General features: G+C 40.4%; 1 protein-coding gene across 1 annotated transcript; it reads right to left on the reverse strand.

The window, feature by feature from the left end:
- Positions 1-70: 70 nt before the first annotated feature.
- On the reverse strand, positions 71-14,552 carry pla2g15 (phospholipase A2, group XV). The gene is made up of 7 exons (XM_034205865.1): positions 14,160-14,552; positions 11,408-11,561; positions 8,737-8,855; positions 8,482-8,580; positions 3,211-3,435; positions 2,764-2,876; positions 71-2,337 (listed from the first exon to the last, which is right to left on the reverse strand). Exons 1-7 carry the CDS (start codon positions 14,308-14,310, stop codon positions 1,936-1,938), a joined length of 1,263 nt encoding a protein of 420 aa, XP_034061756.1. The 5' UTR covers positions 14,311-14,552; the 3' UTR covers positions 71-1,935.
- Positions 14,553-15,086: the final 534 nt, after the last annotated feature.

Below are 15,086 nucleotides of genomic sequence, written 5' to 3' on the forward strand. Positions count from 1 at the left end.
GTCACTAAATAAAGTTAAAATGACAATTCTCTCCGACTACTGTCCTAGAGCACTAAAAGAAAAGTCAAGCTGATATTTGAAATGTTTTACTATATAGAAGGCAACAAAAGTTTGACACATTTATGAGAGTTCATAGCAGAGTATCAGTGGTGTGGCCCTCAGGGCCCCGCATGGCACAGAACAATCACTGGGGCAAAAGAGACTCTGACTGCTGGTCCACAAGGACAAAACTCTGCACTGGAACTTTTAAAAGAGAAAAATTACAAATGATAAACAGCAAATAAAATATCCAATTGAACAGAATATGTCCCTTATTTGTGCCTGTGTAAATTCAGTCCGTGGAGGCACAACGTATGTGCAGAACCACTTATACTGTACAGAACATGGAAAGTTAAGAGAAGGAGCTTAATAAAGCAGGTTAAAGTATGCACAAATTGCAACACACTGACTCCAACAAATAGCCTCTCCCTACCTCTCTGTTTTTGGTCATTTAGAAATCAGGAGTAGAATTTGAAATGAATGTATTCGTTTAAACTCTTTAAAAAAGTATCAATAGCCCAGGATTTGATCCGATCTCGCTTCTTTTTGATTATCTTCGCCTGTACGGTCAAATTAAAGGCAAAAAATCTTCAACAAAAAATATATATTCATTTTTAAATACTTGATAAAAGTAGCTGACTTTTAATTAAGACTGTGAGATGCGATTGAAAGCTCATAGAAAAGCCAGTAAGTGGACTTTAAAGTGTAAAACTGTTTAACCATGCTATTTGAACTTTGAGTGGCTTCAACCAGACTGAAACCAGCTTCCATATCCCAGATTCAGCACACGACTCATTTAATCAGCGAACGTCTACTAAAAGCACTGAAACGTAACGTAAGAGAAAGAGCGGCAGGTTAAAGTATGCACAAATTGCAACACACTGACTCCAACAAATAGCCTCTCACTGAAACGTGACTTAGAACTATAGAAAAGCTGTATATGCTTTACTGTTGAGCCTTACAATACATTAGAGTCAGAAATCTCTTTCACAACATGAATAAATCATCTGACTTTGATTAATAACCTAAGAAAGTGGCACATACAGTATATCCCTGGTTGACTTGTACATACACGTCCTATTGTAGATTTAGTAGGTAAAATCTTGGGTTTAAAAGCTTATAACAATATAAAAGCCATTGTATTTAGGATTACTCAACAGTAAACAACCTGACATTAACATACATTGTATAATTAAAGCTGACATAACTGAGACGTTGACCCTAATTAAATGTATTATCAACAAATGACACATAATTGTATTATTACAATAAAAACTGTTATTTAAAAGCAATAATATTAAAGGTGGGGTAGGTAAGTTTGAGAAACTGGCTCGAGATACACTTTTTGTTATATTCCATGGAATGCTCTTAACATCCCGATAGCAATGAATATCTTAAGTGCTTTGACAAAAAATCCATATAAAAAGGTCATCTGTGGAAGCTGTAGTACTGTAAAAAGCACGACCAATCATTTTAGCCGGCCCGGCTAAAGTATCTGGATGGCCTACCTGCCTGTCAGCCTTCCAGCTGTGCACAAACTTATCTCGTGCCCTCATTGGTCATGTGCGCGTTCGTGTGTGTTGGAGGAGGGGCTCTGTAAAGAAGTGGCAGATTTTTTCCGGCTGTGTATTTTCAAATTCTAGCGCACTCGAGCTGGTTTCTCCAAAATTACCTACCCTACCTTTATGTTGAACCTAATATCAACTAACCTAATACAATTATGTGTAATTTGTTGACAATACATTTCATTAGTCAACTTTTCAGATTTTTCAGTATATAAAATTAAGTTAAAATCAGTTTTCTTTTAAATGTAACAATGTTTTCTAAAGCATAGTGGTGTACACAAGAATACATTAGCAGTCACTGTCCGGAGAGACGTGTCACTTCCTGCCAGCATTATGGGGAGAACAGCACGTCCTTGATGTAAGCCACGGTGGTGAAGTTCAGCAGCATGTCCACGTGCTCGTTCCCGTCGAGCTCCTTCAACATCACGGGCTGTTTCTGCCCCCCCACCCAGCGGCCACACTGCGTGGCGCTCTGCAGGTTGACCGTCCCGTCCCCGTCGCTCATCACCACCGTGGGCTCCACGTCGGGGAACTTGTCAGTGTACTGGAAGCTGGCCTGCGTGGGGATGCCGCTGCCGTACAGGCAGTGGACGGCCACGCCGGGGGGTCTGAAGTCGGCCACCAGTGGCTCCGTGTCCTGCCGCATCATCCAGCCGTCCTCGAAGTCGATGTCCTTGTAGAGGCGCTGGTAGTCCAGCACGGTGTAGTTGGTGGTGGGGGTCTGCACCAACACCTGGTGATGGATGGAGAAACATAACTGTTGCTCAGTGCTGTTGCTCAGATTGTATATGTATGTATATTTATATAATTACCTCTCTATTATTTTGCCCTTGTCTTTTACTATGAATTGATAAAGGGGAAGCACTTGGATGACATTAAGAGGACATATCTAAGACTCCTTTATATATCACTGTCTTGCAATCAGCTTAATCTTACTTTAAATATTATATATTTTTGGGTTTTTAAACCCCATTAATATGATTTATTACGATTTATTTTTCACATAGAAAATAAATTATCTGGCTTTATAGCTAAGTGCTTCACTATATTCACCAGTAAGTTGCTAACTTCTGTGAGCGTTAATTATAAATAAAGGTTTGAAGTTTCCAATGCTATACTGAAAACTCGGAAAGCCAAGACAGGTGGCCAAAAAACCCACCTGATCTTTGGCCCAGGAGTGGGCGTAGGGCAGCAGCCAGGAGGTGGAGACAGCAGAACGTTGTTGGGAGCGAATCTTCAGCGGGCTGATCACCGGGATGTGGTTATTATCACCTGCAGGAACAGAGAAAAGAAACCAGTGACAGAGAAGTGAAACTGAGCATAAAGGAGAGTTTTACTGTGTGGCTTCCTAAAAAACATTTACCAACACACAGGAGCTGATGTAACTGTCCTTTAAGCAACAGGGTCCGACTATAAAGTAAACTTATAGAGGAACAACGGCTGTTTCCTAATCATTTGAAACAGCACTCATTAACTTCCAATGAGAAATATGTAAACGTTTGAGGGTCTTTACTGTCCAGCAATGATCGCATAACATAAGTTTTTAGATTAGATAAGACCCCCTACATAAGCAAAACAGTTTCCACAAAGCAGTTCTATCTCTTACCAGAGATGAGCACCCGGAGGGTCTTGGCCACCCCGGCCCACGGTGATCCCAGAGAGATGAATGCTTTGATGTATCGGTCCTTCCAGGCCTGTGGCTGCTGGTTGAGGAAGTACAGGGTGTACATGTTGCCCATGCTGTGAGCAATGAGCACCACGGGCCCTCCTGCCTTCTCCGCCATCTCTTCAATCATCTTCTGCAGCGCCAGGAAATACTCCTTATTTTCATCTGAGAAAGGACACACAACAAAGAAGATTAGTAAACAAAGTTCCCCCACTCGCTGTGGAATTTTTAGGTTGGAGCACTTCCAACACTTGTTTTATTACTTCCTGGTATGCAGATAAAGGGCTGCAACAAGAGTGTGACAGGTCAAATATGTGGCCCGATAGAGGAAATTCCATTCTGATTTCACTACCTTAAACACCTCTCTCAAAATAAAAGGACAAAAAGTCCATGAAGGTTTCTCATTTCTCTAATTTCCCCTCCTCGACTCCTCGGTCCTCCGATAGTGACCCGGAAATGGATTTCAGCGTGCCATGTTGAAGGACATCTCATTTCTCTAAATGCACTTCGAGGACCGAGCATCGAGCATTGAGGAGGCTCTCTGGAGGAGCTATAAACGCGGATCCTCCGTGGATGTATTTCCGGCAACAGAGATGTTTCAAAGAGTCGTGACGCACGGCCGGACTTATCTCAGCCAATGACAGCTCTGCATGCATCCCCTGGATATTATTTTATTAACTGCTTTCATCACAACGCGATGTTTACAGAGAGAACAGCTGTGAGGTCCGTGCAGAAAGCAGAGCAGTGTGTATAATATATATCACTCAGTATAACAGGCCTGCATTACTCTCTTTATTGTGTAAGGGGCTGAGAGGCAGGGTAGTGGGAGGCACCTACATTCCCAACAGGTGGCTCCACCCTCTTCCAATTAGCAGGAGCAGGTGTGGAGACCTCACACCTGGTGCTAATCACTCCCTCAAGGGAGACAAAGCACACAGAATTGCTCAGTTGTGTGTGGCACATGGAGGCTCCCAGTGTAAGGAAACGTTTTGGAAAGCTGGTAAGTCTTTTTGGATTTGAACACTGCACTACCTCTTTATCTGCCCAGTCCTGTTACAATTGGTATGTTATTGCTTTAGTTTAGTAGATATCTACAAACAAAGAGTCGATATTTTTCTAAAACCATTTAGTGCTTCACATAATACAATACACAATGGCTGTAGCCTGATATTTTATATGCTTTAGGAGCTGTGTGTGTGTGTGCTCTCTTACTTGTATGATTCTGAAATTGTATATATAAATATGTGTGTGTATATCTGTAGCCTGTTATTGTCTCATTATACCGCAAGACACAAGGATAGGAGTCGAGGAGGGGAATTAGAGAAATTAGAAACCGTCCGGCTGGAACAGTTGTTTTTGTTTGGTTTCCTCCTAATGTACAAAGACATTCACACTGACTTACAAAATTGAAAGATGCGAATGTTTCTTAAACCAATTAACATGCCTGCTAAATGATTTAAAGGTCACCTATCATGCTATTTTTAGGCAATAGCATAGGTCTTAGATATATAAAAACATGTCTATGAAGTCTTTTGCTCAAAATACCAAACGGATCACCCATTCTAGCCATGCCTCATATCCCTCTATTTCACTTTCTGTTTCAAAAGCACTGATTTTGGGTATAAAGCTTAAAAAAAAAAAATGTATACAAAATAGGAGCGGAGCTTATGTCTGCTCATGCGGGAGATTCTACCGGCAGAATCTGCCGTGATGAAACGCCATATCATGGATTATCAAGGATTATTTCTCAAACAGTATGGAGCTTTCTCTCTTGCCGGTTATACCACAAGGTGAGTTCCTTTTTATTTCCTGCTTTTTCACACACATGCTCTCTAGTACAGGTTAGCGCCGAGTGTTAGCGATGCTAATGTAAACATACACCGACCATATTACGTCCAAAACAGTCGGGCATTGTTTCTGATAGCAACGTTTCTGATAGTGCTGTGGGTCTGCATTGCTGATATGATGTCATATCGGACGCAAATCTGGATCAGCTCCGTTGTTCCCTCGTTTTTAGAGATTTGGGTACGGAGGAAAAGAGAGAGGGTTTTATTTTCTGACGCTGCGTGAGTTCCCTGACACACCGGGGACACATTTATGTATAAAAGACATCAAAAAGTGTATTTTGCATGATAGGTCCCCTTTAAAAGTAGTGATTTTCGCCTCAATGCACAGAACACAATTTAAAGGGTAGGACAATATTGGAGTGCTTAATTTGAGAGATTAAAATAGAATAATTAATGCTCAAAACATATTTTTTGCATGATCCTATTTTTAAGTTTTGAGTATTCTGTCAAGCATCCAGTTTTTTCTAGATGTTATGCGTCTGTCTGGGAAAAATATATATATATTTTTAACTTAATACAAAAACATGTATGTGAAATATGGGACTAGCTATTATTTGTTAAACATACTTCTCCCACATTAAAAGAACGGCATGCCTCTCCGCAGCTGGCTCGTGATCTGCAGGGATAGTTTCATGCACCAAAATGTGTGACAAGCAGACATATCAGAATGGTAAGCTTAGTTAGCATTTGTTATTTCTCCATGTAGTTTGTTAGCTTGTAACTAGCCTTAGTAGAAACGGCAGTAATGGTTGTTGCACATATAGACTCAGCTTGCAATATACCCCTTCTTCTCTGGAACTTCTCATTTGCTAGAAGTGTTATGTTTATGTTATGGAAAGCCCCAACTAAAACACTTATTTAGCATTTAACAAATATTGTACCTACTGCAATTTGAATATCACACTAGTGCATTTTGCAATTTTGATAGAATTTTGAATAACTGTGCACAGTGCCGACTAGAGTCTGTGGGGGCCCTAGGCAAACATCATTCACTGGGGGCCCCTCGAACCAGCTATTCATCACCACGCACAGCCGACAGCACCCCCCCCCCCCCCACCCCCTGGAGCGGACCAAGGCAGCAAGGCAACAAAACTTAAGATAAGAAGCAGCATTTTACGGCTCTATGCATGGGGCCGCCTTGAAGGGGTTTCCCGACATGTTGTTGCAGTAAATTAAAGGGTGTTTCATGTTGTCGTTGCTGTGGACCTTCTTAATCTACCTTCTTTGGGGGCCCCCTTCTGGTCCGGGGCCCCAAGCAGTTGCCTGCCTTGCCTGTTCGCAAGCGGCGGCCCTGACTGTGCAGCCCTTATTCGTTCCTTGGGTATGTGGCTGTCTGATTGTGTGTTCTGTGTTTGCTCATCCATGGTGTTCACATCTTATTTCCCTCATGATATGTTTTATAATATATATTTTGTTAAACTCTCTAGGGACATGTTAAAAACCACCATGATTTCCATCTGGACAAACCACATACAGGTTCTCCAATTATAAATTAGTTCATGATTGTTTTAATAAATCATTTTTTTAAATGACAAGAATGAGGAAGTGTCATTTGGGTTTTACTAGTGAAGGCTCATAATTTAGGCTAACGGTCCAGGGCTTTAAAGGTCCCATGCAGAGTTGGGTGTAACGCGTTACAAAGTAACGCGTTACTGTAATAATATTACTTTTGTTGGTAACGAGTAGTGTAACGCGTTACTTTTATAATTCAGTAATCACACTACAGTTACTAACATTGCCCCGACACGCGTTACTTTTATAAAATAATCACACTCACTGACAGACTAGAGGGGTTTCCGCCGCAGGTTTACAGTCTATGGTTTATATACATGTAGGCCTATGTAATCTGCGCGACTTGCGAGACCACATCTCCACGTGCAGCAGTGCTGCATAAACATGGATGAGTCATCTGTGAACTCCCTCAACGGGGCCGCTCGCTCTCTTTTATTGATCGCCCTCTCACGGGTGAACAGTTCAATGTCCCGCTTCATTGTAGGAATTCTGTCTCTACCACTTTAGTTTGACCATCTCTGTTACTAAGTTATGGAATACTAAATAAATAAGTAATTAGATACCTTACCGTTACTGCGCTCATAAAGAATGATAAGAATAATGCGTCTTGAACTGGTTTCATTAATTAGTGTCTTGACGTTTCACAGACTGTTAGCTTGTTGTGTGGCTGGTAGCCTATTTGAGAGCATATAAAAATAAAGACTTGTGTTATGTCTTCCTTCATGCAATAGTAATTGGGGGGCAAGTGGAGTCTCGCAGAGGCAAAACTGTGGCGCGTACACTGTAGGTGCGCCGCAGAGGCAAAACTGTGGCGCGCTTACACTGTAGGTGCGCCGCAGTCTGCGTGATCTGCCTGTAGGGAGGGGCGGGCCGGCCCTGCGAGTAAAGTAACGAGCAAAGTAACGAGTTACTTTATGTAGAGAGTAACGAAGTAGTGTAATATATTACTTTTTTTTAAAGTAATATTACTTTTTTTTTAGTAACGACCCCATCTCTGGTCCCATGTCATGGCCATTTCCACTGATCATAATTCCATTGTTGAGGTCTACTAGAATAGATTTATACTGTGCAATTTTCCAAACTCACATTGGTTTCGCATACAGCATCTCTGTAAACTATGTGTATTCACTCTCTCCACTAAACGGCTCATTGCAGCTCTTGCCCCCCCCCCCCTCCCTGTGAGCCCAGTGTGCTCCGATTGGTCGGGACCAGTCGGGACGTTGTGAATCGCGCTGAGCTCCGTGGAGGTGTGATTTCCTTGTTTAGCGATACACAGCCAAACTCATCCTGAGCACACACAAAGTCACAGCAGAAATAAAAACAATAAGTGTGGCTTGATATTGAGTAAGAAAAAGGTTGATAAACGCTGTGAGAATGGGTCTGCAGAGAGAATTTCCCCACGATCCCAACTGTCTGTTATCAGCCTGCAGCCAGGGAGGAGAAATCCTCGGGGGGGTGGGTCGAATAATCGATTATTATTCGCCAGGGCTGCCGAATAATCGATTTTGATCATGGTCAGTTTCTGGCAACCCTAGTCCGTGGATTGGTCAATTTGGACCAATCAGCGGGGGCTTAACGTAACGGCTCCACAGATTGGTCCATTTCGTTCCGGGTACGGATGACATCATGCGTACCCGGAAGAATCAAATGGATGATGACGTTTCTCCAACGAGGCGTTTTGGGGAGGTATTTTCTGTGTTAGAGTTTTACTCGCTACAGGGTGTACTTTGAGGGTTTTGACTCTGCACACCGTTTACATGCATAAAAACCTTCATAACACACAAGGGGATGGGTAATAACCGGAAAAGCATGACATGGGACCTTTAATATAAGTTTGTGCATGGTGGCTTACTGGGGGCTTTCCTCCAATCATAGGGCGCTCCTCTGACATCATCATCTCTGGTGTAGCCCCACTCTACCATCGCCTGCACTATAGTGAAGAAATAAATGCCTAGGAGAAATACACAAAGACAAACATTAGGAACAAAAAAAGTTCCCTGACACATTTCATTCTTGTTTTTCTACCCTAGTAAGGACCCATTAAAAGGCAAGGACATTTTGCTTGGTCCCTACTTCTCCCAAGAACGGGTTTGGACCTTTTACTCACCCACACTACGTTTACTGGGGTCCAGATACTCCAAAGAATACGTCTGTCCGAATCCAGGGACACGGATTTCCACACCCGGGGGGGACGAGCTGCTGTGTGTGGTACTGTTGTAGATAAGCCTACCACACACACACGTCAATTTTACTTCTTTGGTAAACCAAATGCATTTACACTCACAGATACATCTTACTACAAGGCCCAGATACACTTCCCATTTATAATCACCCACATCCTTGGTTTGTGTGACAACAACTTCCCTCACTCGAAAACTGATGATGATTCATCATGTGAAAGAGGATGTGTAAAACGAAGTGTCGTGCAATGAAATCTAGATTTTTTTTTTTTTTTTTTTTTAAGCTATAAAACTCTTAATTAATAGGCCCATAAACTGCATTTTGGTTAATTTATTTAATAGAAAATTCAAAGAGGATTTAGAAAAAGTTCCTTCACTAAGTACCATAAAGTAATATTGATCGCACAATGTGATGGCTATAGAATAATGAGACCATCTGCATTCTGATTGGTTCCCTAAAGGTCATATTATCACTTTGCAATTCTGTCTGCCACCAGGTACGGTTTCCTGGCAAATATTGGCATATAAAACAAAGTCTTGAAAAACAATATGTATTGTGTCCTTGTTAGTGTTGCCAACATTTTTTCTAATAGCTAAAAGTGGTTTTACTTTGTGTTATGGATGTAATCGCACAATAATTCTAATAAAGCTTAGTGGTTGTGTTGGTTACGGCAAGGACACACTGGCAAGAGGAGAGGAGGAGCCCGGCTGATGGCAGAAAAGCCTTAGACTGACATTTTGATATGTTTAAAAATATGGTAGGTTGAAGCTCTTAGTTCAGTTAAATTAGCCAGAGTGGATTTATGTTATTGAACTAAACATCGTCAACTGACTCAGAGTTCCATTTAGCCTCACGGCACGCAACTCAACATGAATAAACCCATAGAATTACTCATGTCTCATGGGAATTAAGTGAGCTGCAATTTGCCTCGCCATTAACTTCAGTCATAAATCAGTCAAATCATAGTCACATGTTTTAGAAACCTTACACTTTCCAGGGATCCAATGCCTGCAGAATTTGCCGAAGAATATTGTCACATTCATATTTGTTCTTCGGTATGAAAATAATCCAATGTCAAAATGGTCTGACTCGACATTAAACTTCTTATTTACATCCATAAAGGCTCTTCAGCCACCAATGTATATTATGGGAACTGCAATTTTCAAAACTTAAATAAAATTATAAAAATATAAATATCCCAGGAAAAAAGACCCAGAATAGTTATAGGAGTTACACAACCCGTTAGCACATTATGGTTTCATTTATATTTGGATTTCAGTTCTGGCGTGACCGGTAATGTCAGAACTCTTTGGATGGATAATGTGTGACTTCACCACCGAGGCAGGTTACTGCATGAATAGCTCGTCTCTACTTACTAATAATAATAATAATACTCTTTATACTAATACTTTTAGCATTATCCTATAAGCGTCATTACCCAAGATAGCTTTATGCCCAAAGTATTATTAGTTAACAGGATTATGAGCAAGACTTTTCAAGATTAAACCTAAAAACACTAACATGTATTGAATCATAAGTGCACTTATATTGAAAGATTTCACTTTAAATGAAAATGTTTAAATTATAGCTCAATTATTTAAAAAACAGTTGACAATTCAACTGTATTTGCAACAACAACAACAAAATCATACAATCTAATTCCTGGTTTGTGTTTCCCTAACTCTAAGGAGAAGCCTGAGCTTTACATGAACTATTGTGCAACTGCTAAAATGCCATGCCAGCCAGTCAAATGATCAGCCAGTTACACAAGATGTCTTCTCAGGTTGCCCTCATTTCACAATGTTGCCCAAGATAACCAATCCTTTAGCTGCTGTTGAATGTTTATCATTGTTTGGATGAGAACTCCTTTATTTAGCTCATTTCAGCCTGGATAAATAAAAGCACATTGTATTATTAGGGAGCAGAGCAACAATTCAATATTATTGAAAAAAAGCACAACAATGTTTTTAAGAAGGAGATTTTGTAGTTTCTTAGGTCTAAATAACAATAATACAAAATATATCTTCTCAGAATTACAGGGTTTTGTCCCAGTTGAACACCATTTAAGCCATATAATAATATGCTCTAATACGTTTTGTAAGATCTGATAAGTTGAATGGCTAAATATGTGAGTGGTGATGGACACATTTAAGGAATGCTAACTCTTCCTCTGTTTCCTTCTGTACCTTGTTGATTAATGGGGGTTCAAAGGTCTGTTTTTCCAATGTAGGTTGATAACTGTTCATGCAGAGGTCATTGAACCCATGTACCCCATCTCTATCCTGTTAACAACCCCTCCAGGGATTTGCACTTTTGGAATTTGCCCCACAGAATGTTTTTTTGTTTGTATTCCTACATAAACAGCATAGGTGAAACATTTTAGGGTCACCTTATTGCAGAAAAATAACACCCAGATTAACATTCAATAATTCTAAAATGTAATATTAGTGATCTCTTCACACAAAATAAAATCGAGGCAGGAAAACAAACGTCATATTTCTCTGTTGTTCTGATGGCAAACATGACAAACAAACTTTATGAGAGAACATCTGACTGACAAACAGTACTTTATGTGCACATAGAAACCCACGTCATACCTTATGTTGTCAATCCAACAGTCAATGGCTACAGGGATCAGCAGCTCCAGGTTGAGCCACAAAGTGAAGAAGTCCGTCTTCTTATAGCAGATGTAATGGACCACACTGGGTTTATCCAGCTTTGCCTCCAACTGGTTTCCCAAATCCCCCGGAACTGCAATGAGCAACATTAGTAATGAGTTGCAGTAGTAAAAACTCACAGTAGCAATTAGGCTCAAAAGTGTCAAATTAGCCACATTAGCAAAGAGTCACATAAGCAAAGTCATATTTGCAATTAGCTACATTAGCAAAGAGTAACATTGGCAAAGAGTTACATTAGCAATTAGCCACATTCACAAAGGACCAAACTAGCAATTAGCCACATTAGCATTAGGAAAAAGTCACATTTGCAAAGTGTTGCACTAGCAATTGGCCTTATTAGCAAAAGTTACATTAGCAATGAGCCAGATTAGTACATTTTCAAAAAAGCAGTTGAGAGATAACCCAGCATTTAGCCTAATTAATCAAATTATCAAAGACTCACATTATCAAAGAGTAACATTAGAAAAGAGCCACATTAGCAATTAGCAAAGAGTCATGTTCGCAAAAAAAAAAAGATTAGCGATTAGCCACCATTCTGTAACTATGCTTCCACTGCAAGATTGTCCAAAATGACATGTGGATAGATTTAAATTATAATAAATTCTGATGGCAATTCGACTTGTTTTTAGCTAAACTTGAATTAAGACAAGAGAGATAGCTTTTAAAAACATGCAGATTTAAAAGGTAATAACTACTTTCCACCCATGCACCTTTTGCTTATATTTGGCACTGTATCACATTATCCTGTCCAATCCTATCTTAAAACATTCAGTTATTTTTACATCTTTTAATATACTTTATTGTTGTACTTGTATATGTGTCCTGCCATTGTTCATCTTAGCTCTGCTGCAAGCCACATTTCTCCCACTGGAACATTAAGGAAGTGATGTTAACAATCCCAAGCTGTAAAGTCATGTATTGGGCCAGTTCTCAATGATGAATGCCCAGTAGCAAATGCATATAGATTGAAACACTGACATTGAAAATAAATAATATTGAGAAAAGGCAGACATCAGAGTTTTTTTGAAAGAATGAAACTAAGAAGATGTATTCTCTCTATTTGGTCAAATTTGGAAAAAAGGTTGTGCAGCATGTTAAGCTATAAATGTGTCATTTGTTTCAGTGCTTTAAGAAATAAAAGTATGATGTTCCTGATTATTGGGCTTAAATTTGACATTAAGAAAGTGGTATATGGGGTGAGTTCGAGTCAGTGTTCATTTATCAGAAAGGTTCAAATTTGGTCTAGCATGATAAATATTGACCACTTCTACAAAGTGGACTGGAAATCGGAAACAAAAAAAACCTTCAGGTTGTTAATGTGACAAACTTACAAAAAGCGCTCAAAGGCTTTCGTCTATGAATGTTATAAATTGCACTAATTTGAGTGACAATAAGCACCCAAATGCTTGTTAAATGGCAGTTTGAAACAACTGTACTATTGATAATTAAATCAAAGGACACGACAGAGGTAAAGAAAAGCAAAGTGTTTTTCCATTCTCTATTGATGTGTGTTATACCACTTAAACAATGTTATACAATCTGCAGAAACTTGGTTTGTAATAGCATCAACATGAGGTTAAGTAAGAATTATTTCAAGACACCTTTCCTCACAAGTATATAACCACCTTAGCAAACAAACTGCAACAGATCACTGTAGGTCGAGCAGCTATAAAGGCTCTTATGACACACTCATGAGGACAGACAGAGGCTGTGGTTGTAAACAATGATAAGATTGCTCTAAACCCAAGAACCTTTCAAAAAGGAGTTGTGTAAGAGGAGAAATTGCAGATATGTAAGCTGTTTAGGGGTAATGTTATAGCTCTAAGCATGGATTATAGATTGAAATTTAAATAAAAGGCATACAAGTGTATTTTAGGACAAAGTTAAATGGAGCCTTCCTCTGTAATCTGGACACATGATTGGCTCCATGAATAACTCAAGTCATATGATCACTGCTCTGCCTGTAAACACACCATCACATTGAAGAGGAGAACAACCTGCATTATGTATGCAAATAAAAACGGGTTAAATGTTAACTAATCATGTAAATATGTGCACATTAGTGTGGTAATAAGGGCTCTCCGAAATACTTTCCCTGACAGTACCGAGCCAGACTACTTTCACAAATATAAATACATTTCTTGACAGTCCTATTAAATTCTCAACAAACGATGACCAAATACATTTTCGGAATTTGTTTTTCTATTCGGCACCAACTTCAATGATTGAAATAGAATTTCTTCAGGTTAATGTTGACATGTAAGTAACCAGTGGTACACACTGTTCTCTACGACCAATGTTTGGGCGTTTTGTTGGAAGATGAAAATGAAGCAACAGGCCAAACATTTACTTAAGTTAAAACGTTTGTAATCGAGTATGCACACATTGGATATCTATATAACAGCCGAATTGCCGAATAGTAATTTGAACATTGCTGAGATTTATATGAAGCGTTATAATGTTTACAAAAAGCCCAGAAATATGTAATTGGCTGTAGAGCCGATGAACGGGAGTCAGAGGCGGTGTAAACTTTGAACGATAAACTTTGAGGGGAGTTTGGCCCATCTTGAATATTGCCCACGGTAGCTAGCTGTTGATGTGCTGGTTGCCGGGCTGCAATTATAAAGCAACAGACAGTAACAAGAGTAAAAACAATGAAGAAAACACTTACTGAGGACCACGGGGGGTCTCGGGGGCTGACACAATTTGCCACCGAGACATTTCTCCACCGTTCTCCCGCTGCTCCGAGTCGAAAATAACAACAATAACAACCCGACTTGGAGCAGCGAAGATAGGGCGGTTATCCGGTGCCAAGCCGCCATGGCTCCAGATGTCTCATAGCCGGGCGGTCATGGTAGCCTCTTCGGTGTGTGTCGGTCTTTGGCGGATTCTCTCTGGTTTGCTGTAAAAGCCCTCTGAACAGATGTACCTCACCGTTGATTGATGAACAGTAAACAAGGTGGTGATCACGAGGTAAAGATTACAGAGCAATCCACCCAGCAACACGACTTTCAGCTATCAAGGCAAAAGTAATCGACCGCCGATGTAGTCGAACAGACGCAAAGCGAGATGTAGGCCCATTCCCAAACCGCCCCCTACACCCTACCCCTCCGTTTGCGCGTTCACGTGGAGGGTCCGCCATATTGAGGGCTGTTCCAAAGCAACGTGTGTAGAGTATGGATGTATAATAAGAACTGGATACAGCGTGGGAGGCGGGATCTCATTCATTCCTATGAGAGTTGTGTGTGTAGATGTATGTGCATTAATAAACAAGGCAAGTCAGGCTGTGTCTCAACGCCATGTATTCACACTGAGCAGGCAATCATACAACGGAGGTATATTACGTGAAGCAGATATATATATATATATAACACAGGCACAATACGTCCACAGGGTGGAGCTGCAACCTAGCCTAAACCACCCTGTAACAAGTTGCTCAATGGCGCATGATGACAAAATCAAGCCCCCAGGAAGTGCGCCGGAGTCTGATGAGAATATTCGTTGTGGCCAAACGGCAGTACTACACTTCCTCTAGGTTGCTGGGCCCGGAAACACTTTTTCCCATTGACTTACATTGGGAAAGAGTGGTCTGTAACTC

Source organism: Gymnodraco acuticeps, unplaced genomic scaffold (genome assembly GCF_902827175.1).
Source record: "Gymnodraco acuticeps unplaced genomic scaffold, fGymAcu1.1, whole genome shotgun sequence".
NCBI classification, from domain to species: domain Eukaryota; kingdom Metazoa; phylum Chordata; class Actinopteri; order Perciformes; family Bathydraconidae; genus Gymnodraco; species Gymnodraco acuticeps.

Excerpts from the sequence above, each read along its gene's own strand:
- pla2g15 (XM_034205865.1), bottom strand. The coding sequence starts at position 14,310 with ATGGCGGCTTGGCACCGGATAACCGCCCTATCTTCGCTGCTCCAAGTC. Across the intron at positions 11,562-14,159 it reads GAGACCCCCCGTGGTCCTCA|TTCCGGGGGATTTGGGAAAC; the intron begins GTAAGTGTTTTC and ends TGCTCATTGCAG. Across the intron at positions 8,856-11,407 it reads TGTTGGATTGACAACATAAG|GCTTATCTACAACAGTACCA; the intron begins GTATGACGTGGG and ends TGTGTGTGGTAG.